The following is a 24,620-nucleotide window of genomic DNA, read 5'->3' as shown; positions in this document are numbered from 1 at the left end:
CGTTAAAGAACAAAGTTTATAAAAACAGGAGAGGTGTTCGATTTAAAATCTGCACTGTCTGCCAAAGCAGACACAGATGTCAACTACCATTACACTGCCAGCATTCCACGTACAATCATTTCCCTTTCTTTTGTTGGTACTCTACAATTTTTAAACCCCATATAAATATTGATCTTTTACTTTTAAAAGTGCAGTGGGGAGGTACTTGAAGACCAAACAACGCAAATGTATGTCAATGCTCCATAACCACTCAAAGACATCATAAAGCAAAAGTCACACAGTTACCCACACAAGGTTCTTGCTTACAATGACCAAACCCACCATCCCCATGTGCAAATTACATTTCACTTGAAGCATGGCTGACCCGTTTGTACCAATGCAATGAGAAGACATTTGTTGATTTTGACTTTTCAGAACAGCAGCTTTGTCCTGTATACACACCTCATTCCCTTGGCTGTTGCGGAACTCCAGTCCAAAGTAATCATTTTCAATGAGGTTGAGGCGTTGGCAGATTTTGTCCATCAGGGCTTGCCCGCAAGCTTTTTGCTATGAAAAGAAAAACAAAAGAATTCCCATAACAAGTAGCAACTTGTATTTATCAAGCAGCTTTATAAATATTGAATCTTCCGCTGAAGTATCTTGTAAAATTTTAGAGAGCTGCAAAAATAAAAGTTAATTATGTCTAAGTATGACAGCAATTGTTTAAGGTGGGAATTATAGGAAATGCTTTGTTTTCCCAATATTCATTTGTAACCTACCTTTGGATTTGAGTAAGCAGAGTCAAAGTCAAAATGTGAAGGGTTGAATGAGTCATTGTCATAATACTTCGAGCTGCATTGTACATATGGAACAAGATGAATGTCAAAGGCTTGGAGTCTACAGAACCGTACTTCCACAGACTGTGCCTCGCAGCATTTTGCAAGCAGTTAATGCACATGCAGCGTGTTGTAGAGGAAGTGGAGGCTATCATGGGGACCATGCCAAGTGTACTGCAGGGGGAGGGAGTGATGATTGTGAGGAGCATGTGGAACAGCTATGGTAGTGGAGACCAATGCAAAAGGGGAGAGCAAGACCACAGGGAGAGGGAAACCAAACAAGAACGAGAACAGTGTCTAGAGCACACATGTCAAACTCTGGCCCGCGGGCCAATTATATTTGGCCCGCAAGATCATTTCAAAAATGTATTAGAGGTGGCCCGCTGGCCGCCCCGCCAGTATAGCGCATGCACAGTAATACAACAAATCCCAGAATGCATTGGCGTCAGCCTGCTAATCGCCCCCACCTCCTGTTTACGTTGCAGGGTCTCACCGTGGACTCTGGTTTTGGGGCCTGACCAGTGTCAGGGGAAGCCAAGGCCACTTCCCAGCGCCCGGAACCGGAGGCCTCGGGCCTGACCTCGCCAGGACCGTTGCCCACTCCCCCTCCCTGCCGCAGGCCGACCCGCGACTCACGGTGACAGGGCCGCTGATCCGCCGAGATGCCGCCCTGCAGCGAGAGCCGATGCCCCCGCACTGTCATTGTCCAACCCGATCGCCCACAAACCCCGCCCTCCCGCACACAGGCCTGAGTAAGTATTATCAACTTTAATCTCAGGATAAAACGATCTTCCAATAGTTTCATGTCACAGTGATAAATATATTCCTGGTTAAAAATGGTCCTGCACCTGGATACAAGCTCATTAGGCATAAAACTTGAAAAGTGGGTAAATCAAAGGATAGCTGTACCAATGGAAAAAGGGCATGGCAAATAACCCTGCTAGAGTTCATGCCCACAATCAGTCATCCATCTGATTGTTTCAGGAATCATGTTATTCTCCCACATTCTCAATAGCCCTCAGATTTTACTATTCGACACTACACTAGCAACATTTGACAAATCCTCTATAGAGAAATATTATTTATTGAATATTTTATTTCTCATTTGTTAATGCTTCTGGAAAGAGTTTATCCAAAACTATTATTAAACATTTATTTTTATAAGAAAAAGTTTAACATTACATATGTTGAAAGAAGAGAAAACATGCAGATGTTGTTGAAAATTTTCAATAAATATTTAGTTCGGCCCTCGACTTAGTCCAAGTTTTTAATTTTGGCCCTCTGTGAATTTGAGTTTGTCAACCCTGGTCTAGAGCAATGATTGCACTTGATTCCCATTGGGAATATGCTCCTATCAGTTATGTTAAATGCTACTATTATCATAATTAATCTTGTTACATTTTTCCATCAACTTCTTTTGTGGATCCAAAATGGTGAAAGCATGGCGACCTCTTGCAAGCTGCTTGTATGACAAAAAAAAGTCAATTTCTCATCAACGGCAGGCCAACAAAATCATTTGAGCAATGGATTAACAATTTAATCACTGCACTCATGACATGTACAAGAGACCCCATTTAATGCTTCTCTAGAATTTGCTGGTTTCACAATTGAACCATGTATCCATCTCTCTTACTGTGTAGGGAGCAACTTCAGAGGCATCAGATCCTCCTGAAACATTGCTCATCTATTCAACATTTCTGCCCTTGGCTTGGGTTCTGGTTACCAGTTACGTAATCATTCAATAATGGAGCTCAAAACAATTCCAGCTTCTCTTTATTTAATTTAGGAAATTGTACTTTGATGGTCTTTATCTCACTGTCCCCACAAACTTCCAACTTGTGTAACTTTCAAATATCCAAGCATTTTAACATTCCCATCTGCAGCAAAGGACAGGAGAGGAAAAAAATACTGAGGCAGGATTTCAACCCAAAGTTCCCTCCACAAATGCTGCCCAACCCACTCAGCTCCTCCAGAAGTTTACTTTTTGCTCCAGATTCTAGCATCTCTAGTCTCCTGCCGTGCACGAGCACGTTATGCCCAAACTGTATGGATGCAGCATCATACAAGTGTGTAACAATGTGAGCAAAATGATCAAAGGTATTAGATTTCTTCTGTTTCTGAATGGCCTGCATCATGGTAACATTTCTAAGAAATTTAATGGGACTAAAGCCAAATTTAAGAATGTTCATGGCCAATTGCATCATTTAATATTCCCCAAAGGCAAATTACAAAGGGTAATAAAATGTTTTGATTCTTTCAAGATCAATATAATTGTCATTTTTGGGCCACCACACCCTACTTGAGAGTTTAGGTATAACGTGCTCATGCATGGCAGGAGACTGGAGATGCCAGAATCTGGAACAAAAACTTCTGGAGGAGCTTAGTGGGTTGGGCAGCATTTGTGGAGGGAACTTTGGGTTGAAATGTTTAAAATTGTAAATGTTCTCCAAAGCCTCATGCAACCCCTTGGGAGCAAACATTCAGCCAGCTCAGTGCCCGAATCATGCCCCGCCCATAACAGCTGTTTGAATGAAATAGCGGCGCCATGGATGAAGAGCCAGCCGATGCCTCTTGGGCGACATTCTCAAAGTGTCTCCCTAACTCTGCCCACTAAGAATCTTTATTGTATGTTATTAAATATGCCAGTAAGGCTTTATCTGTAAACTTGGGGTGGGGGGGGAATTAATTATGACAGCGGCATGGTTAGCTCAACACTGTTACAGCACTCCCAAATGGGGTTGAGTTTAAAGGAAAGTGTGCTGAAGGTCTGTCCAAGACACTTTCCTGGAGGTGAGTCAGGTTGCACTGAGGGTCTGACCGGGACACCAGGAAGAAGAGCTAGCCGATGTCACTCCCCGCTGGAGCAACTCTCCCAAACGTTTCTCCCTATCCCTGCCCAGTAAAAGTCTACATCTTTATAAGTATATTAGTAAGGTTTTATCTGTAAACTTGGGGGAGGGGGGTTAATTATGACGGCGGCATGGTTAGCACAAGACTGGACAGTACCAGCAACCAGGGTTCAAATTTAAACTTAGTAAGTTACGGGATTTATTTGATTAAAGTGAACTGTACATAATTAAAGACTACAATACTGATTTTTTTTCAAACTACTTTACATTTTGCTCCTTTTTTTGTCTTTTATATTAGGCATTTTAATATAGGTATATTAGGCATTTGAAGAGTAAGCCTCAGTCAACTGGAAAATTTGTATTTCTGGCATCTACGATCCTGTCGGCTCCGGATAATGGGGATTTTACTGTACATATTTATTTTATATCATATTTGTATGTGCACCATGATCTGGAGAAACGCTGTTTCGTCTGGTGGTAATAATAATAAACTTAAAATTAAACTCTATTAAAATTAAAACTTTATTCTTATTAATTTTGTATAATCTTATTTATTTATTTCCTCTTTCCCTGTAGTTTCTGGTTGATTGAATGCTGGATTATGGGGATTTTATTGTATAAATATTTTGTAGTAATTTACTAATATAATTTTTAAAATTTTAATTTGATTTAAAAAATGTAAGCACACTAGACCTTTGAAAAGGCACTCATTTTTAGACCCAAGAATGTAGTCTGCATACACAAGTTTAAATCTTGGGCTGCTGCAACATAGAATGGAATGTTATAACCGCCCACCACCTCCCCACTCCCCCCAAAATAAAGGGATCAGGATTAAATACTTCTTTATTTTGCAAATACCGGCACTGACAGATTTAGCAAAAAAACCCTGTCCAAAAAGGTAGAGTCATTCAGTACTTCCAGGTGAAGAATTTGCAAGAATTCACCAGTATGATTAACTTTTATCACCAATTCATACGGGCAGCATCCTGCACCCCCTTTTCGCACTCATGGTGGTGAAAAAAGACATGAACTGGGACAATGAGGCCTCAGAGGCGTTCCAGAAGGCCAAGAATGCATTGGCCAACATCACCCTTCTGGTACACCCCAGGCCAGAGGCACCAACTGCTCTCACAGTAGATACAGCAGTAGGAGGTCTACTGAAGAAATTCATCTAAGGGCAATGGCAGCCCCTGACCTTCTTTAGCAGGCACCTCTGGCCACCCAAACTCAATACAGTGCCTTTGACTGGGAGCTATTGGTGAAGTACCTGGCAGTCAAGCACGTCAGGTATTTTTTTGGAAGGTAGACAATACTGTGTCTTCACAGACCATAAACCTTAAAAAGGCCAACATGGCCTGTTTCCACTCCATAAATGGTTATATGGTTAATGTTTGCCTTCCATAAAGTGTCCAACCCATGGTCAGCCAGGCAGCAGTGACACCTCTCATAGGTGAGAATTTACTACAGTCATCTAACATATTGCAGGTAAGACCACAAGGTGGCTGATGCACTGTGCCACCCCACAATCAATTCTGTCCAGGCCCTGTCCCACAGAATAGACTATTCAGCCCAGCAAGAAGACCCAAGATCCCAGCAAACAGAACGGCAGTTTCCAGGCTCAGGTTGGAGGATGTCACCATCAGCCCTGGTAACCAGATGCTCTTCTGGAATGTCTCCACTGGCAAACCCTGCTCCATTGAGCCGGCAGCATGTTTTCAATAAAGTGCACAACCTGGTGCAGCAGCCATTAGAACTTCTGTCAAAATGGTAGGTACATCTGGAACAACCTCTGGAAACAGGTCATTCAGTGGGCCAAGACCTGTATGCTCTGCCAGGCGTCCAAAGCACAGACACGCTTCAAGACATCACCACCCCTCCCCCCCCAGACTTACGAGCCAGTACAACAAGGGTTCAGCCCCGTCCATAATGATGTTGTAGGGCTGCTACTGATCTCCCACAGGGCGAGATATCTCCTCACCTTGACTGACCGCTCCACAAGGAGGCCAGAAGCAGTCCCACTGGCCGACACAACCACCAAGACCTGTGCCAGGGCACTGATTAACATTTGGGTGTCAAGGTTTGGAGACCAGAGCATATGACCTCTGATAGAGGTACACAATTCACTTCGGGACTCTGGGTGGCACTGACCAATCTGCTGGGAACCCAGCTCCACCATACCATGGCTTACCACCCTAAGGCCAATGGGTTGATGGAACTGTTCCACAAGCACATAAAGGTGGCCTTGATGGCTCGGCTCAAGGGACCAAACTGGGCAGACAAGTTACCCTGGGTCCTACTGGGGATCTGTACTGTGCTGAAAGAAGACTTCAATGACTCAGCAGTGAGATTGTGTACGGCACACTATTAGTAATACCGAATTCTTGGCCACCGCCAAAAACCCAGAGGACCCCAAGGCCTCAATGACTAAGTTGAGGGAAGGGCTAGGCACTCTAGCACCTCCACTCCATGGCCAGGCCATTCCTATAATCCCAAAGACTAGAGACCTGTGAGTATGTTTTCGTCGGAGGGAAGTACACTGAACACCTTTGCAACAGCCGTATGAGGGCCTGTATAAAGTAGTCAGACACAAAGGATCAAAATCTGTGCTGGATATCAGTGGTAAGAAAGACACTTTCACTATCGACTGCCTCAAAATTCACCTTCCCCTGGCTAGACAAAACATTCTCCAGATGGCTTTTATGGTCCATTTATATTGGGAATTGCTTCCTGCACTCACAGCTGCTTTGAAGAATCAGTTTGGCATTTGGAGTACAATGAGATTTTACACAAGAACCAGCATATCTGGACATTAGCCACTCAGCCCCAGCAACACAGAGGTAGACCAGTTAAAGCAGCGAACAGTGCTCTGATCGCCAATTCTTGGGGGGGGGGGGGGGTCGGGTCATGAAGTGACCCGCTAACCAGAACGCAACATGGCATACAAGATGGTCAATGAACGTGCAGACCCTGTTGGGGCTAATGGCCTTTGTCCCAGGTGACCACCTGCATGGTGAGAAAAAACGAGCAATGGCGGGAACGCCAACCAATGTCATCAGCATCTGGGAGAGAATATAAGCAGAGCTGCCAATGCAATAAATCAAGTCTTCAATTTCTTTGGTGTGTGTCATTCTTTCCACCCTTAGTGGTAGCACCCACGCTACATGATAAACTATGTTCTGGCTACAGGCATGGAAGATAGCCAATTTTCTTTCCTCTAACAATGGTAAAATGTTTGAATAGAGAGAGAGAGAGAGAGAGAGAGAGAGAGAGAGAGAGAGATTAAAAAAAGAGTTTAAAAATGGACTGAAATTTACCCTCCCCTGGCTAGACAAAACATTCTCCAGATAGCTTTTATGGTCCATTTATATTGGGAATTGCTTCCTGCACTCACAGCTGCTTTGAAGAATCAGTTTGGCATTTGGAGTACTATGAGATTTTACACGAGAGAGCAGCCCGACTAAAATTTAAATGCCTTCATCAGATGTGGAAACAGAGGGTCGAGGATCTCCAAATCCAAAAGTAAAATGTCAATTTACATTTGAGTACTATTGTAGGAAAGAAGGTTACAGAAATTTACAATATCCAACACCAGCAAGTAATTAACTGATGGGGATAGAAATGAGTAGAAAGTGGGTGGAAATGGGATGAAAGAGAGTGGGTTAAGGATTTGGAGTTTCCCAATCCAGTAACAGGAATAGATCACTGCTTGCAGAGAGCCTCTCATTGAGAGCAGGCCATTTCCTGTTAGGGAGGAGGGAAGAAGCACAAATTAGTGTATGCGTGGCAGCACCAGCATGCAAGGAAAGAATTGCAGTCAAGGTGTGCACGGCATGGTTTGGGTAGTGGTTAGCACAATGCTATTACAGCACCAGCTACCCAGATAAGACTTCAGCGTTGTCTGTAAAGAGTTTGTACATTCTCCGTGTCTGCGTGCGTTTCCCTCCCAGATGCTCCAGTTTCCTCCAACCCTCCAAATAAACATATAGGGATGTAGGTTAATTAGGTGTAATTGAGTGGCACAGGTAAAAATGGCTGGAATCGACTTCTATCATGTTGTAAAAATGTTTTTTTGAAATAAATAATATGCAGAATCTATAATGGCTAGACTGCCATTATTTTCTTTGGAACAAAGGCAGCCAAGAGGAGATTTAATTAAAATGTATAAAATTAGGAGAGCTCCAGACATAGAGCTGAAAGGATCTATTACCTCTTGCAAGAAGGAACCCCAATAATTTAAGAAAAATTGTCTCATACCCAAAATATTCATTGTTTTTCTTTCCTCATGTGCCACCTGACCTGCAGAGCTTTCCCAGCATTCTCAATTTTTATTTTACAATAAAATGCAGATGGAGAGAAATAGGGTTAATGTTTCTGGTTGACGGCCATTCTAACTTTTTATAGTTTCAATAAAATGAAACAAGTTTTAACTGCATTAAAAAGTGGAAAAGACGGGAGGAGTCACGTGATGGAGTAGTGGCCGGACGGTGAACTCCAGCCCTCTCCAGAAAAGTCGGGAAAAACAAGAGAAAACACAAAGGCACAGAAATAAAAGTTACAGAAAAGTGAGTATAAAGGTGGAAAGAAGATGGCGACAAAAAAAGAAAAATCGAAAGCAACGGTAAGAAGAGAGGAAGAGAAGACAAAGGAGGAAAAAGGTGAAGGCCTTACCTGTCCGAAGAGGCCCGCTGCGGAGAGAGAAACCCGCTCCCTCAGGTCGGTAAATAATGGACTACAAAAATGGCTCGCAGAGCCGAGTAAAAGTGCGCAACCGCGCATGCGCGATGCGAATGAAAAAAACACACCGACGGGAGGGGGGACCAGCTGGGGAGTCGATCTCCACAGCCGGCAACGACAGCTGCAGAACACCTGCAGCAAGAAGAGACCACAGAAGACAATAGAAACAAGAAAGAAGAGGAGGAAAGGGCAACAAAGAAACAACAGATGGTCAACCCAGAGGAAGAAGAAGAGGAAGAGTATGGTGAAATAGAAGAAGAAAAGAAAGGCAAGGTAAAGGATATACTTGCTCTTATTAAAGGATACATGGAGTCATTTAAAGAATGGCAAACACAGGAATTTAAGGATTTAAGAAAAAGAATAAACAACACAGAAGAGAAAATAAATAAAATGGAGATGACCTTAACAGAAATGGGAAAAAAAATGGACAAGATGGAAGAGCGGGCAGTAGCAGCAGAAATGGAGGTAGAAGACTTAAAAAAGAAATTGGAGAAATCTAATAAAAAAAACTAAAGAGACACAAGAACTACTAGCTCAAAAAATAGATACAATGGAAAACCATAACAGAAGAAACAACATAAAGATAGTGGGCCTTAAGGAAGATGAAGAAGGCAAGAATATGAGGGAGTTTATAAAAGAGTGGATCCCTAAGACCCTAGGATGTCCAGAACTACAGCAAGAATTGGAAATAGAAAGGGCACATAGAGTATTGGCCTCTAAACCACAACCACAACAAAAACCAAGATCTATTGTAGTAAAATTCCTAAGATATACTACAAGAGAAAAGGTACTGGAGAAGACAATGGAAAAAGTAAGAGAGGGCAACAAACCACTGGAGTATAAAGGGCAAAAAATCTTCATTTATCCAGATACAAGTTTTGAACTCCTAAAGAAGAGAAAAGAGTTCAATACAGCAAAGGTGATTTTATTGAAGAAAGGGTATAAATTTATACTAAAGCATCCAGCGGTATTGAAAATATTTATTCCAGGACAACAAAACAGACTATTCTCGGATCCAGAAGAAGCACGAAAATTTGCAGAACAATTACAAAAATAGACTGAGGGAGGAAGACGGGTAATGAGAGTTAAAATGATCACGATTGATATGTATGTGGGTAAAGACAAAAATAGACTGAGGGATGAAGACGGGTAATGAGAGTAAAAATGATCACGATTGATATGTATGCGGGTAAAGAGGTATAAGAGTGAATAGCATACATGAATGTATCTGTACTTAGAGGAAAATATAGATAGTATAGACAAGAATTAATAAGGGAAGGTAATGGAATAGAGAGAATAAGGAGGGAATTAAAAGAGTGACCTTTGTGACATATGAAAAGTGAAATCTTTTCTGGGGGAGGCGGGGTGGGGGGAAATAGCGGTCAATGCAAAATCAGTTGACGCTTGCGAGTGGATTCGCAAATCCAAATGGAGAGGGGAGATGTGGTTGTCCGACAAGGGATAAAGGACAACTCAGGAGGTGAAGGGGAGATTGGGGATAAATAAGATAGAAATAGGAGAATAAGGAAAATGTTGGATGTTGTAGGAATGTTGTCTTATAAAGAGTTGAAAATAAGAAAACAGAAATGGAAAAGGAGGAAAGGTAATGATGGAAAAACGGAAAGAGAAGATAAACAAAATATAAAAGGGCTACGCTGAACTATATGTCTTTAAATATTAATGGAATACATAACCAAATTAAAAGGAAGAAACTACCAAATTTAAATGAATAAATGTATTCCATTAGAAAAAATAACATATTGGTTAAGAAATAATATTGAAATATTCGAACAAGTATAGGAGCCTTACATTAAATACAATAGCGAAAACCTACCGGGGACAAACATTACCTAAGTTGATGGAAGGAGAAGGAAAGAAAAGAATGGACTCAGTAGAATTTCTGGTGTAATTTTGTTGAATGACAACATTGTCTGACTGGCTTAATGCAACCTAGATTGTATACCTAAAATGGATGAGAGAGGGGGGTGGGGGGGTGGTTTGGGAGGAAAGGGGGGGGAGAAAAAGTCACTGTATATGTGTGAAAAAGAAATAGTGTATATCATGGCTAATGTGATTTATGGTGTGAAAAATAAAAAAATTTATAAAAAAAAAGTGGAAAAGACTGAAAATTAAAGGCAAGTCTTATTGAAATTACAAATGGTTTAAATATCAAATATTTATTTTTTAAATTATCAGATTGCTGTACATATGTCACTAATTCGTCAACCCATTCTGATCTGTCTTTTGTCCTCTGTGCTGAACCATCGGAACTGAATTGCAAGTTTAAGAAACAACTCATCATCTGACTGGACACCGAACCTTTCAGAGCCAATGCCAAATTCAACAGGTTCAGATAATCTGCAATCCCATTCATTTGGTTTTAGTCCCTCCCTAATTTACTGGTAATTTTAGATTTAATGAATTCACGTTACTAAGAGTTTTGCTTTAAAATTGGATCTAATTTTTCACCATTCCTTCAGACAAGATGTGCCCACAAATGAATACTTATGCAGCATGTATCAAACACAAGGTGAATCAACAACATTAAAAATGCTAAGAAATTTCACATTTCAATATTGAAAGTTGAAGGTTCCTTTTATTGTCATGTAATAAAAGATTAAAAATGTAACATACAAGATATACATCAACTTTTGTCTGCCATAAGGCAAACAGAGAGTTGCCGTGAGCAGTGCCTTCCAGATTTCAGATGTATTGTCAGAATATATACATATCACATATAATCCTGAGATTCCTTTTTCCTGTGGGCATGGCAGAATTACCACTAATAGGTAGTGCAAAAAAATTTAACTGCAGGGCTTTACACACAGGGGCATTGGTGTTCCCATACTAAACCACGAAACAAGTCAGCAGACTTTCCACCATATATCTGTGAAAATTTGCCAGGGTTGTTGATGTCATTCCAAACATCCGCAAACTCCTGAGGAAGTAGAGGCGCTGACGTGCTTTCTTCACGATGCCACTGGTGCGTTGGGTCCAGGAAAGATCCTCCAAGACAGTGACTCCCAAGAACCTAAATGCGCTCACCTCTCCACCTCTGATTGTATGCCTCTGGCTTTCCTTTCCTGAAGTCAACAATCAGCTCTTTAGTTTTGGTGACACTGAGTGCAAGGTTGTTATTGGTGCACCGTTCAGCCAACCTTTAACAATAGAAGAAAAGCAAGAGTCTCTTCAGAGTAAATGAGTATCTATAAATTCATCATCAGCCTCGGAAGCCGCACAGATTCCGGTTCAATCCATCGGCAACTTAAATTCCAGATACAAACCTCCAACATGATCAGAAGCCTTGAGAGAGCCTTTATCCTCAGCACCCTCTCAAATCTCAGCTCCAATATCTGGTTCCCATGAGCCAGTCTCCAACATCCAACATTCATACTCAGCCATTGTGCCCCTTGCTGTCTCAGCTGTAGTCACCTTCCCTGCAAGGTCTTTTCCTCTGTAATCCTTCTCAACTGGGGATGTCCTCCCCATTTCTGGTGGCCTGTGCCAGTCTGCTGCTCCTTGGAGTCTGCAACATTTCTTGGCTGCTGCCGAGCCAACTTGGGCTCCTTTAACTGGCTGTTTAAAGCCTGTATCAATCAGTCAGCATTAGGATCAGATAGTTGAACCCTTCGGCGGAGCACTGCATCTCCACTCTCCCGGGTTTGCGCCAGCAGCAGCAATGCTGTCACAGTAGCTCCAGCAGCGCTGCCTTTTCTTTTCAACTACCATGCGTCAGATGAATGGCAGAAACTTGGGCTCAAGAGGTGTTGTTCAACAAGGGGAGCAAAGTTTAATGAGGCTTACCTGCCAAAGTTCAAGGTTTTTAAGACTATGACTGCCAGTACTTATGATCTTTTCTCATGTTCCTTCAATGCTTCACATAACAATTTCATTTTCTCCTGGGACACATGACACAGATTCTGTTTATTTTAATTTTGAGATGCAGCACAGTTTCAGGCCCTTCCAGCCTGTGGCACCCAAATTCACCCAAGTAACCAATTAACCTCCTAAACTGGGAGGTCTTCTACCCACGTGCTTAACAGTTTTCCATTCTCTCCAGAATAACCGATCAGCCCTCTGTGAAACAATGCAATTAGGGACCAATATCCTGCTACAACGAACAGTGGTCTGTTTTCAGACTGCAATCCTCTCAATGGTCAACTATATCAATAGTTCCTCTCCTTGACAACAGCATTTCAGGGTAGTCAAGTGGATATTGATCTTCATTGGCACAATTGTGCCATCTGGATTTTAAGTGTATTGTTGGTTATAGGTAATATCATCAATCAGTCCTTCTACTCTCAGACATTCAGGACAGATTGCTACAGCAAAAAAGCTATGCAACCTAAAAGAATTAATTGCATTAAAAGCCAAAAATGTTCATAGTCAAAGTACACCTTTATATCACTGGCTTTATCAACTTTGCTTTACTCTTGCTCATTTAACTTTCTTAATTGCTAAAAATATATTAAATATTTATTTGCTTCCTTCAATTAATAAAAAAAGTTTGCGTTGTTCCTAGGTTTTTTTTAAAAAGTGGCCATAGAATCAAGCTCTCACTTTCTGGATTATCCAGTGTTGGCTTTAATGAGTGAATTAAAGAAAGAAGTGAAATATCCAACTATGCAGCATAAACACTTGGCACTTTCCAAAGATTAGACAGTCTCCACTGTGCTCTTTATTAAATTTTTCCTTCCAGTTATAGTAGGAAAGAGGGAACTGGAGTGGGAAAACAATTTTCGGATTATAGATGACACACGTACCAGAAAGTTAAAATCGAGTCTTTGAACCACATCTGTACTCAAACTAAGCCCTTTACATTATGTTTAGCAACTCTTTCCTCCAACTAAAAGGGAAAGAAAACCAAGAAAAATTTAGGCAAGGCTTCAAAATAATTTCAAGGTGAGATGCCTAAGCCTGCTTTTCCATCAATACTAATGATTTTAAACCAACAAGGACTTGGAGGGAATGCGGATGTTTTCAATGCTGCCCACACAACTCAATCGCACTTTGTAATCCAAAACGAGGGCCAAAAATCTTTAAGACCATCAAGCAGTTTAGAGTAGTCCCATTTAGTCTGCAGAATTAAAGTAATGCTTGCAAATTCAATCAGATTCAATCTTCCACACGTTTTTCTATTAAAAGCACTTTGTTAATTCATTAAAGTTGCAACTCATTACTTATCAGGCCATTTAATTTGAAGAAACCAATAATACAAAATACACTACAGATGTTAGAAACATTTGATAGATAAAATACATCTGTGAAAAGAGTGAACATCCAGAATTGACTATAAGGAGTCTTTGACCCAAAAACATGATTTTTTTTTAAATTAAGAACTTAAAACAATGCAAATTTTTTTTTAAATTAATTGAAGGAAGCATGCAGGACTCGTTTAAGGGCTCTTGTGCACTTTATTGATTTTTTTAATTCTCCCTGTATTGCACATTGTTTACATTTGTTATAGGTTTACAGTTCTTTGTTTATATGTACACTGTAGTTTTTTGGCACTACTAAAAAGTGGCAATTCTGTCTCACCCGTTGGAAAAAATCTCAAGGTTGTATGTGATGTCATGTATGTATGCTGAAAATAAATCTGAAATCTGAACATGTGTGGTCACTTCACCACTCAACACAAATAGGCACTTCAAACAAAGTGGAATGAGCAATCCACACCCTCCTGTAGTTCACTGTAAGCACAAAAATCTCAAACCGAGCCAGACCCCAATCAGGAAACATCACCTTTTCCTCACTGACTATTAGCATGGTACTGGTTGACCGCTTTGAGTTTTGTGTGCCCGATGGAGATGTGGGGGGGCTGGTAGTCATGGTGGGGAGCTGGCTGATGGAGGACCTCAGTTTTCTTCAGGCTGACTTCCAGGCCAAACATTTTGGCAGTTTCCGCAAAACAGGACGTCAAGCGCTGAAGAGCTGGCTCTGAATGGGCAACTAAAGCGGCATTGTCTGCAAAGAGTAGTTCACGGACAAGTTTCTCGGCTGCACCATTTCATCAGATGCAAGGATCGACAACGAGATAGACAACAGACTCGCCAAGGCAAATAGCGCCTTTGGAAGACTACACAAAAGAGTCTGGAAAAACAACCAACTGAAAAACCTCACAAAGATTAGCGTATACAGAGCCATTGTCATACCCACACTCCTGTTCGGCTCAGAATCATGGGTCCTCTACCGGCATCACCTACGGCTCCTAGAACGCTTCCACCAGCGTTTTCTCTGCTCCATCCTCAACATTCATTGGAGCGCTTTCATCCCTAACGTCGAAGTACTCGAGATGGCAAAGGTCGACAGCATCGAGTCCACACTGCTGAAGATCCAGCTGCGTTGGGTGGGTCATGTCTCCAGAATGGAGGACCATCGCCTTCCCAAGATCGTGTTATATGGCGAGCTCTCCACTGGCCACCGTGACAGAGGTGCACCAAAGAAAAGGTACAAGGACTGCCTAAAGAAATCTCTTGGTGCCTGCCACATTGACCACCGCCAGTGGGCCGATATCGCCTCAAACCGTGCATCTTGGCGCCTCTCAATTTGGCGGGCAGCAACCTCCTTTGAAGAAAACCGCAGAGCCCACCTCACTGACAAAAGGCAAAGGAGGAAAAACCCAACACCCAACCCCAACCAACCAATTTTCCCCTGCAACCGTGTCTGCCTGCCCCGCATCGGACTTGTCAGCCACAAACGAGCCTGCAGCTGACGTGGACTTTTACCCCCTCCATAAATCTTCGTCCGCGAAGCCAAGCCAAAGAAGAATTAGCATGGAGAAACCCCAAGGCTATATTTAGTCCCCACTCTATTCCATGACAACCTCACTATTGATAGTCAAATAAATGATGAGCCAGAATACAGGATGGAGATCAAGAATTTTGCTCTTAATATCACCAAGAACCATATAGTTGATTGTAGGAAGGAGAGACAGAGCAGCCACATATCTGCCCACATTGATGGGACAGAGGTGGAGAGGGTTAGTACCTTCAAGTCCCTGGACATATCAGAATACATGTCAAGACAACCATGAAGAAGGCACACCAATTGTTACAGAGTTCTGTGTTGTGTATTAGCCTATGTGTTGAGTGGTTTTATGTTAAAAAGTGACAGTTTGACTTAGAGAGGCAAGGTGAAGGTGGACTGTTGAGAGAGTGGGAGACAGACTGGGCATGTGCTGAAAATGATCTAAAAATTTCTGGACTTGGACGATAAACTGAGGGTGCTGTGGAGTGGAAGGAGGCCCAGAGCATGAATCATGGTCTGGAGGACAGTTTAGAATGTTGGGATTTCAAAAAGGATGAACATTCCGAAGGCAGCCAGAAGGATCTGGACCAAGCCAGTGGTTCCTCTCTCTGCAAGCAACACAAGACAACTTCGAAATTTGTGCTCTCTGGCTTCAGTTTACTAAACAAATTGAATTTTGTTTATAATCTTTGCTTCAGTTGAGATTGAAGTTTTGTGAGTCTTGTGAGTTGTGTTTGTTTTGTGTCTAAGTTTTTCTGTGGGATGGTTGGAAATACAACAGACTTTAATTACATATGTTATATTGAGGCTGGGGAATTTATTAGTTTTACACTGTTATAGAAATTTGCATAGCAACCAGTGGGCATTGTAATAAAAGGGGGGGGGGGATTTTGAATTAAAGTTTGAAGGTGATATTTTTTGTTAATAAAGTAATTGTTCATCTTTACCCCTGTGTGATATGCCTTCTTTGTGGTTGCTGTTTTGATCTTGTAACACAATGTATCTACTTCCCAAGAATTCGGAGGAGATTATGTCATCAAATATCAAACTTCTACATTGTAGGAAGTATACGGATAGCATCACTGCTTAGTACGATAATTCAAGTGCCCAGGAATGAAGTAGGCAGCAAACATGGCCAAGCCCATCACAGGCTCCAATCTCCCATCAATTGAAGACATGCAAGGCTCTGCCTCAAGAAAGCAGCCAACTATATAAAAGGACCCTAATTACCCGACTGTCACTACCCCTTCTAACTTCAAGGACCATCTGCACTATTGCAATGGCACTTTTTTTTTGCACTATGGTAACAATGTTAACTACATTACACCTTTTGAAGTACACCTTTTGTATTTATTACCCCTTGTTAATTTAAGGTTATACAATTGTATTTTTTAAAAAACAAAAGGCCTGTTTGGCTGTAGCAAGCAAGAATTTCAATGCATGATGTGTATAATAAACTCATTCAACATGAGGATGTGTACACAAACCAGGAAAGATTAAACAAATTGGATCTCTGAGAAAAGGAGTTCAAGGAACAATTGAACATGGTGCATGTTTGTTTGTTTGTACTTGCACAGAAGGCCCTAACTAGATGGATCAAGTTAGGCACCAAGAAATCCACGAGAAAATTCAGATGAACTCTCTACCTGAAGAGCAATGAGAATGTGGTTCTAAAGTTGAAAAGATTATAAATGTGTTTAAGAGGTGACCAGACAAGCATGAAGGGGAAGGGACGAGAATGTTGCACAGATTTAGATTAGACAAGTCAGGATTAGACTCTACTGAAGTATAAACTTGTTGACTCAAATGACCAGCTGACATACATTTCTCCCATAATCACGTGTATAGGCAACAGACTGCTTCAAACCCATGTTTTAAATGATCATTGTAGATATTAACAGCTGATGACTGACCCATGTTAGTAAAGGTAGAGTCATGTGAGCAAGAGAGCAGAGACAGAATAATTAAACTTAAAAACCTGGATTAGGTTTAAGTCTCAAAATACTAGTACAGAGAGAAGGGTTCTTCTGCAAGCAAATTAACAGGTTATCTCTAACATTCATACAGGTGTGTAAAGACCATAATTACATAGGTTAGGATTTCAATTAAAAGATCAATCAGCGGTAGTCAAAGGTAACCATGATAGCACTGTCATGGAGTTTAGTGAGCAGCTTGATGGCTATGATGAAGAAACTGGTCTTTAAGCTTTTTGGCCCCTGGTTTCCCATTCTTAAGCCTGCTCCCTGATGGGAGCGGAAGAACAGAGCGTGTCTGGGGTGTAATGGGCCCTGTGAATGTTGGCTGCCTTTCCCAGGTAGCAGGAGTGGAGATGGAGAGGGAAGTATGTGTGATGTTCTGAGCTACATTCACTAACTTCTGTAGCTTCATCCAATCTTAAGCAGGGTAGCTCCCATGATGTACCTAACATGTATGCTTTCAAAAGTTCATCTGTAAAGGTTGTTGAAATACTTTCTTAAATGAAGGAAGCTCTGCACAAGTGTTGCTGTGCTTTTTTGACCATCACATCATTTTTGTCCATGTGAGATCATTGGAGAAAGTTAAACAGTATATGAATGCATATTTGAAAATCCATTAGCTGCATGGCTGCAAAATGAGTGCTGGAAGATAGGGAGTTCTTTGACCAGCACTTCTGCAATACAAGTTTTTTTTTTATAAAAGATTTCATCCATGCTCCAACCTGAATCAGATTAACATAATAAACTTTGCTATTTGGCAGTGATGTTTGCATCAAGATGGCCTAACTACATAATTTGGGGTTTTCAGCCAATACTCTCTATTCCTTTCCACAAATGCTGAGTTCTGCCAGCTCTGTGTTACTCCACTCTAACCCCACAAGCTTCATGAACCTGTGAAATCCAAAAACTGTCCTTACTCTCCAAAAGAGGCAACCATACATGCAAGAGCATGCAAGTATTCTGCAGGTTTACAGACAAATATGTCTGTATATAAAAATCCAAACAGTTAGGCAGATGTTCACTCCAACCTCAATTAACAATGCTGCATTTATGTAACTCCTTTCACAATTTCAGATCGCAGAAAGAAATAATAATCTTGTAATGGAGTAAATTGGAATATATTAGTCAATTTACTGTTGTATACTGAAAAAAATAACCAATTAAATTGCCCATTTGTGGAAATGAGAAAGGATCTAGGAAGAATGAATTGACACAAGTTATTTTCTGGCAAGGTTGTGTTAAGTAGAAAGCCTTCAAAAGGCAAAATTTTGAGAGTGCAGAGTTTGCATGTTCCTGTCAGGATTAAAGGCAAAGTTAACAGGCACAGGGAAACCTTGGTTGTCAAAGGATATTGGGGGATGGGGTGGGGGAGAAGAGAGGTGTATAGCAGGTAAAGGCAATAAGGAGCAAATGAAGTACTAGTAGAGTATAGAAAATGTAAAAAAAAACTTAAGGAAATCAGGAAGGTTTAAAAAAGATGCACGGTTTCTTTGGCAGATGTTAAGGTAAACCTGAAGGGTTTCTACAAGTATATTAAGAGTAAAAGGATGATTATCCAACTGCACGAAAACCAACAAGGTCGGGTCAGATACAGAAATGAGCTCTCTGAACCCTTCTCCATTAACAATGGCGTGAAGCAAGGCTGTGTTCTCGCACCAACCCTCTTTTCAATCTTCTTCAGCATGATGCTGAACCAAGCCATGAAAGACCCCAACAATGAAGACGCTGTTTACATCCGGTACCGCACGGATGGCAGTCTCTTCAATCTGAGGCGCCTGCAAGCTCACACCAAGACACAAGAGAAACTTGTCCGTGAACTACTCTTTGCAGACGATGCCGCTTTAGTTGCCCATTCAGAGCCAGCTCTTCAGCGCTTGACGTCCTGCTTTGCGGAAACTGCCAAAATGTTTGGCTTGGAAGTCAGCCTGAAGAAAACTGAGGTCCTCCATCAGCCAGATCCCCACCATGACTACCAGCCCCCCCACATCTCCATCGGGCACACAAAACTCAAAACGGTCAACCAGTTTACCTATCTCGGCTGCACCATTTCATCAGATGCAAGGATCGACAATGAGATAGACAACAGACTCACCAAGGCAAATAGCGCCTTTGGAAGACTACACAAAAGAGTCTGGAAAAACAACCAACTGAAAAACCTCACAAAATAAGCGTATACAGAGCCGTTGTCATACCCACACTCCTGTTCGGCTCCGAATCATGGGTCCTCTACCGGCATCACCTACGGCTCCTAGAACGCTTCCACCAGCGTTTTCTCCGCTCCATCCTCAACATCCATTGGAGCGCTTTCATCCCTAACGTCGAAGTACTCGAGATGGCAGAGGTCGACAGCATCGAGTCCACGCTGCTGAAGATCCAGCTGCGCTGGATGGGTCACGTCTCCAGAATGGAGGACCATCGCCTTCCCAAGATCGTGTTATATGGCGAGCTCTCCACTGGCCACCGTGACAGAGGTGCACCAAAGAAAAGGTACAAGGACTGCCTAAAGAAATCTCTTGGTGCCTGCCACATTGACCACCGCCAGTGGGCTGATATCGCCTCAAACCGTGCATCTTGGCGCCTCACAGTTTGGTGGGCAGCAAACTCCTTTGAAGAAGACCGCAGAGCCCACCTCACTGACAAAAGGCAAAGGAGGAAAAACCCAACACCCAACCAACCAATTTTCCCCTGCAGCCGCTGCAACCGTGTCTGCCTGTCCCGCATCGGACTTGTCAGCCACAAACGAGCCTGCAGCTGACGTGGACTTTTACCCCCTCCATAAATCTTCGTCCGCGAACCCAAGCCAAAGAGAAAGATTAAGAGTAAAAGGATAGTAAGGGGCAAAATTGGTCCCCTAGAAGATCAGAGAGGTCACCTAAGTGTGGAGCCTCATGAAATGTGGGAGATCTTGAACTGTTTTTGCATCAGTATTTACTCAGGAAACTGGCATGGTGTATAAGAAAGGAAGGGGAACAAGCAGTAGTGGCATGGTACTGCCCAACAGCAAATAAAGATAGATAAATCCCCCGGGCCTGACATGATATTCCCTCGTACCTTGAGGGAGACTAATGTAGAAAATGCAGGACCCCTGGCAGAAATACTTAAAATGTCCTTAGCCATGAGTGAGGTGCCAAAGGATTGGGAGGTAGCTAATGTAAAAAGTACTCAAAAGCAAACCAGGAAATTATAGGCTGGTGAACCTGACATCAGTAGTAGGTAAATTATTGGAGGGTGTTCTGAGAGATCAGGTATTCAAGTATTTGGACAGCCAAGGGCTGATTAAGGAACAGTCAGCATGGATTTGTGCATGGAAGGTCTTGTTTAACAAATCAGTTTTTTTTTTAGGAAGTTACCAAGAAAGTAAATGAAGGAAAGATTGTGGATGTTGCCTACATGAACTTTAGAAAGGCCTTTGCCGAAGTACCACATGGGAGGTTAGTTCAGAAGGTTCAGACAAGAGATATCCATGGAGAAGACAGAGTGTGGTAGTGGATTACTGCTTCTCAGACTAGAGGCCCGTGATTAGTGGTGTGCCTCAGGAATTGGTCCTGGGACCATTTTGCTTGTATCAATGATCTAGTTGGTAATGTGGTAAATTGAATCAGCAAATTTGCTGATGACACTAAGATTAAGGTGTTGTGGACAGTGAGGAAGGCTTTCAAAGGGATCTACACCAGCTAGTAAAATGGACCAGAGAATGGCAGATGAAATTTAATGCAGACAAGTGTGAAGTGTTACATTTTGGAAGGACAAACAAAGGTAGGACATACCTTTGTAAATGGTAGAGTACAGAGGAACAAAGGGATCTGGCAATACAGATACATAGTTCCCTGAAAGTGGCATCACAGGTGGACAGGGTTGTAAAGAAAGCTTTTGGCATTGTGGCCTTCATATAACAAAGTATTGAGTATAGGAGTTGGGATATTTTGGTAAGGTTGTACAAGACATTGGTGAGGCCAAATTTGGAGTTTGTTCAGAGTCCCTGGCTGGCTAACTACAGAAAGGATATCAGCAAGATTGGTAAACTGACTGCTGGGGGGGGGGGGGGGGGGGGGGGGGCATTTTAAAATTTTGTATTTCTAACCTGTTTATTTTCCTCCATTTATTTTGCCAGTTGCTTGAATTCTGGATAATGGGGATTGTACTGTACAAAGAATTGCTGGAGGAACTCAGCAAGTCAGGCCATACCCATGAAAAGAAATAAACAGTTTTTTCGGTCTGGATCATTTATCAAGACTGCTGGGAAGAAGGTGAAATTACATATTTAAGAGGAAAGAACTGGGGTTAGGGGCCACAGGTGGTGGGAGAGACAAGTTGAGAGAGAGATCAATACTGAAAAATGAATCCATTCTCAACTGTGTTACTACTGCTACACCTTCTTTTGATGTTCATTTAGTAGCCTTTTTCTATTTTCAGATTTTCTATTCAACTTCTATGCTTAGTACCCTGTTTAAAAGTGGAAAGAAGGTTGTAAAGGAATCACTAAATAACCAAGAACAAGTTGTCAATCTTTTCGTTACTAATCCTCAAATGCAAATCCATTTTGAACCTGTATTTTCCAGGTGGTTAAAAAATAACCAAAATGGTTAATGGAATGCTTGGATTTTAAAGCTGGATAATTAGTTGAGGAAAGTGTAGGGTGGCAGGAAAAATGTCAAAGTTACAGATGCCCAAACAGGTCTGTAGATCAAAATAATGCACAACTCCAAAAATTCAAAGAAATTGTAAAAATTATGAATTGGATTTAAAAGGCATGCTCTGATAGGCTTCCAACATCTGATTGACAGAGAAAAATTATCAAAGTTGGAGATTCCAGGCCCAGAAGACACCCAAAAGTATTAAAAATATCAGTAAGCCTTTCTAAAAAGATGTTAGAAATTAATTATGAACTTCAGCTATCCTGTGAATGTCAATTTTCCATAAATGAAAACGGTTTAACTTTGAAATCAGTTAATAAAAATCTATTTGAAGGCTGGTTTAAGTTGGATGGCAGATCACAAACGCCATCTCAAAAACCGAAGTTTCAAAATTTAAAATGGCCTATACCAGTTACTCTATTCCCAAACAGAGAGAAGAGTTTATCACAACTATGTAAAAAATTCAGAAAAGCTCCATTTTTTCCAATTACATCCAGCATTCTCAGTTCTGATCCAAGGGTTTGAACAAACAATTGCAAAGTCAGCCTCCCACTTGTTTCTCACATACCCAAGTCACTAAGATCTGTTAAAGTGGACACAATGGAAACATTAATCCAAATAATTTGGGTTCCATTCAACAAGATATCAAATGACCACAACATCCCAATCATAGCCTGAAGTTTAATGAACTGATAAACTGACATAATGTTCTATTGCCAGGGCAATATTTCAGTTTGACATTTTTTTTTGTCAAGACTCCAAAGACAGTGAGAAAGAGAGTGAAGGGAGAACACGTGCGGGTTTAAGAAATAACCAAATAAGATGGGATATTTTTTTAAAATCAGTAAGCCTCAAAAAAATCAAGGGACTAATAAAAATGATAATTAAACTACTACTCTGGGTTGCTTTCAATCATGTGGCAAATCTATTTCACTACAAACGTACACACATTCTAACTATACATTTTTAAATCCTTTTAATAACTTGGATCAACAGGCATCCAATGTGCGCACAGCAAGCTCAAAACACCAATGAGATTAAAGACTAAATGATCTGTTTTAGATAGCGTTGATTGAATGAAAATTTACTCAGAATAACTTTCCTGTTCTTTTTATTGCCACTCACTCTCAGATGGAAATGAGCCAATATCTAGCCCCCACCCCAAAAAAAAAACCACATTAAGGTATGGGTTTAAATCTCGATACTTAAATGACCATATTAAATGATGAGCCTTGTGCTTGAATACAGTAAAATCCATTTCTACTTTGCATTTAAAATTACAAGTATTTTTTTTCTCCCAGAGAGCCTTCAGTTTGGAATTTAACACCATCATCCCCTCAAAACTGATGAGAAAACTCCAAGGTCTGGGACTCAACACCCTATTGTGCAATTGGATCATGGATTTCCTCACCTCAAGACCAGAATCAGTGAAGAATGCTAAGAACATCTCCTCCACAATCTCCATCAGTACTGGAGCACCACAGAGCTGTATTCTTAGCCCCCTGCTCAATTCACTTTACACCTACGTCTGTGGGGCTCAGTATGACAATAACACAGTCTACAAATTTGCAGATGATACCACTGTAGTGAGTTGTATAAGGAAAGGTGGTAAGTTAGCATATAGGAGGGAGAGTGAAAACTTGGCTGAATGGTGAACCAACAACCTTGCATTCAATGTCACCAAAGCTAAGGAGCCAATTGTTGACTTCAGGAAAGGAAAGCCAGAGGTATATGATCCTGTGATCATGTTGGAAATCAGAGTTGGAGAGGGTGAACAAATTTAAGTTCTTGGGAGTCACCATTTCAGTGGATCTTTCCTGGACCCAACACATTAATTGTGAAGAAAGCATATCAGTGCCTCTACTTCTTCAGGAGCTTGCAGAGGTTTGGTAATGACATCAGAAACTCTGACAAATTTCTACAGAGGTGTGGTGGAAAGTGTTCTGACTGGCTGCATCACTGTCTGGTATAGGGACATCAACACCTCTGAGTGTAAAGCCCTGCAAAAGGTAGTGGACACAGCCCAGGATATCACAGGCAAAACCCACCCTCCACCATCAAGAACATCTACAGGGCATGCTGCCTTCAGAGAGGATCCACACCACCCAGCAGACACTCTGTTCTCGATGCTGCCATCAGGAAAGAGGTGTAGGTGCCACAAGACTCGCACCAGCAGGTTCAGGAACAGTTGCTGCCCCCCCACCAACAGATTCCTCAACAAACTCAATCAGGGACTCACTTAAGGACTGTTGTGCATTTTATTGATTTTCTTTTCATTCTCTCTCTACTACACAGTTTGCTTGCATTCATTATCTTTTTACAGTTCTTTATTTGTTTACAAGTGTATGCCGTGTACAGTTTTTTTTCCCCCACTACCAATAAGTGGTCATTCTGCCTTGCCCTCAGAAAAAGAATCAGAGTTGTATGCGATGTCATGTATGTGCTGACAAAAAAATCTGAAATAGCCAAGAAAAAGAAATCTGACCTCTGCATTTGCACATTTTTACAAATATAAACAATCAGATAGCAAAATTGAAAGAACACGGTCAGCTATTAAATTAATGAGCAAACCTTGACCAAGTTTTTTTTAAACATTTACACATAGGACCCCATTGAGGACATTCAAAAATCACCACACCTGATGCATAGATGATCTTTTTTTTTAAAAGACAAACACATTTACAGTACAATCAAAGTGCCATAAAGGTAACAGTGATGTCAGACAAAACTCAACAATAAATTTTATTTGTCACTTTATGCTAAAGATAACACCAAGTTGTAAAATATACATTAATGACCAGAAAAAGAAGCAAAAGCAAGCACAGGGAGGTTCATCAAATGATGTGAGAACAAGCAAAGTCTCAA

At 41.3% G+C, this 24,620-nt stretch overlaps 1 protein-coding gene across 11 annotated transcripts in view; it reads right to left on the bottom strand.

The window, feature by feature from the left end:
* farp2 (FERM, RhoGEF and pleckstrin domain protein 2) overlaps nucleotides 1-24,620 on the bottom strand; it is a 187,911-nt gene that overhangs the window by 139,809 nt on the left and 23,482 nt on the right. For all 11 annotated transcript variants that reach the window (XR_011344030.1, XM_069896453.1, XM_069896458.1 and 8 more), the window contains one exon: nucleotides 442-546. Coding sequence is in view for 10 of the 11 variants with exons in the window: in XM_069896453.1 (XP_069752554.1) it covers nucleotides 442-546 (105 nt within the window). In the remaining variant the exon portion in view is untranslated. The remainder of the gene's footprint in view (nucleotides 1-441; nucleotides 547-24,620) is intronic.

Source organism: Narcine bancroftii, chromosome 9 (assembly GCF_036971445.1).
Source record: "Narcine bancroftii isolate sNarBan1 chromosome 9, sNarBan1.hap1, whole genome shotgun sequence".
Taxonomy (NCBI): domain Eukaryota; kingdom Metazoa; phylum Chordata; class Chondrichthyes; order Torpediniformes; family Narcinidae; genus Narcine; species Narcine bancroftii.
The sequence above is the reverse complement of the archived record's forward strand: the minus strand, read 5'-3'. Positions and strand labels throughout refer to the sequence as shown.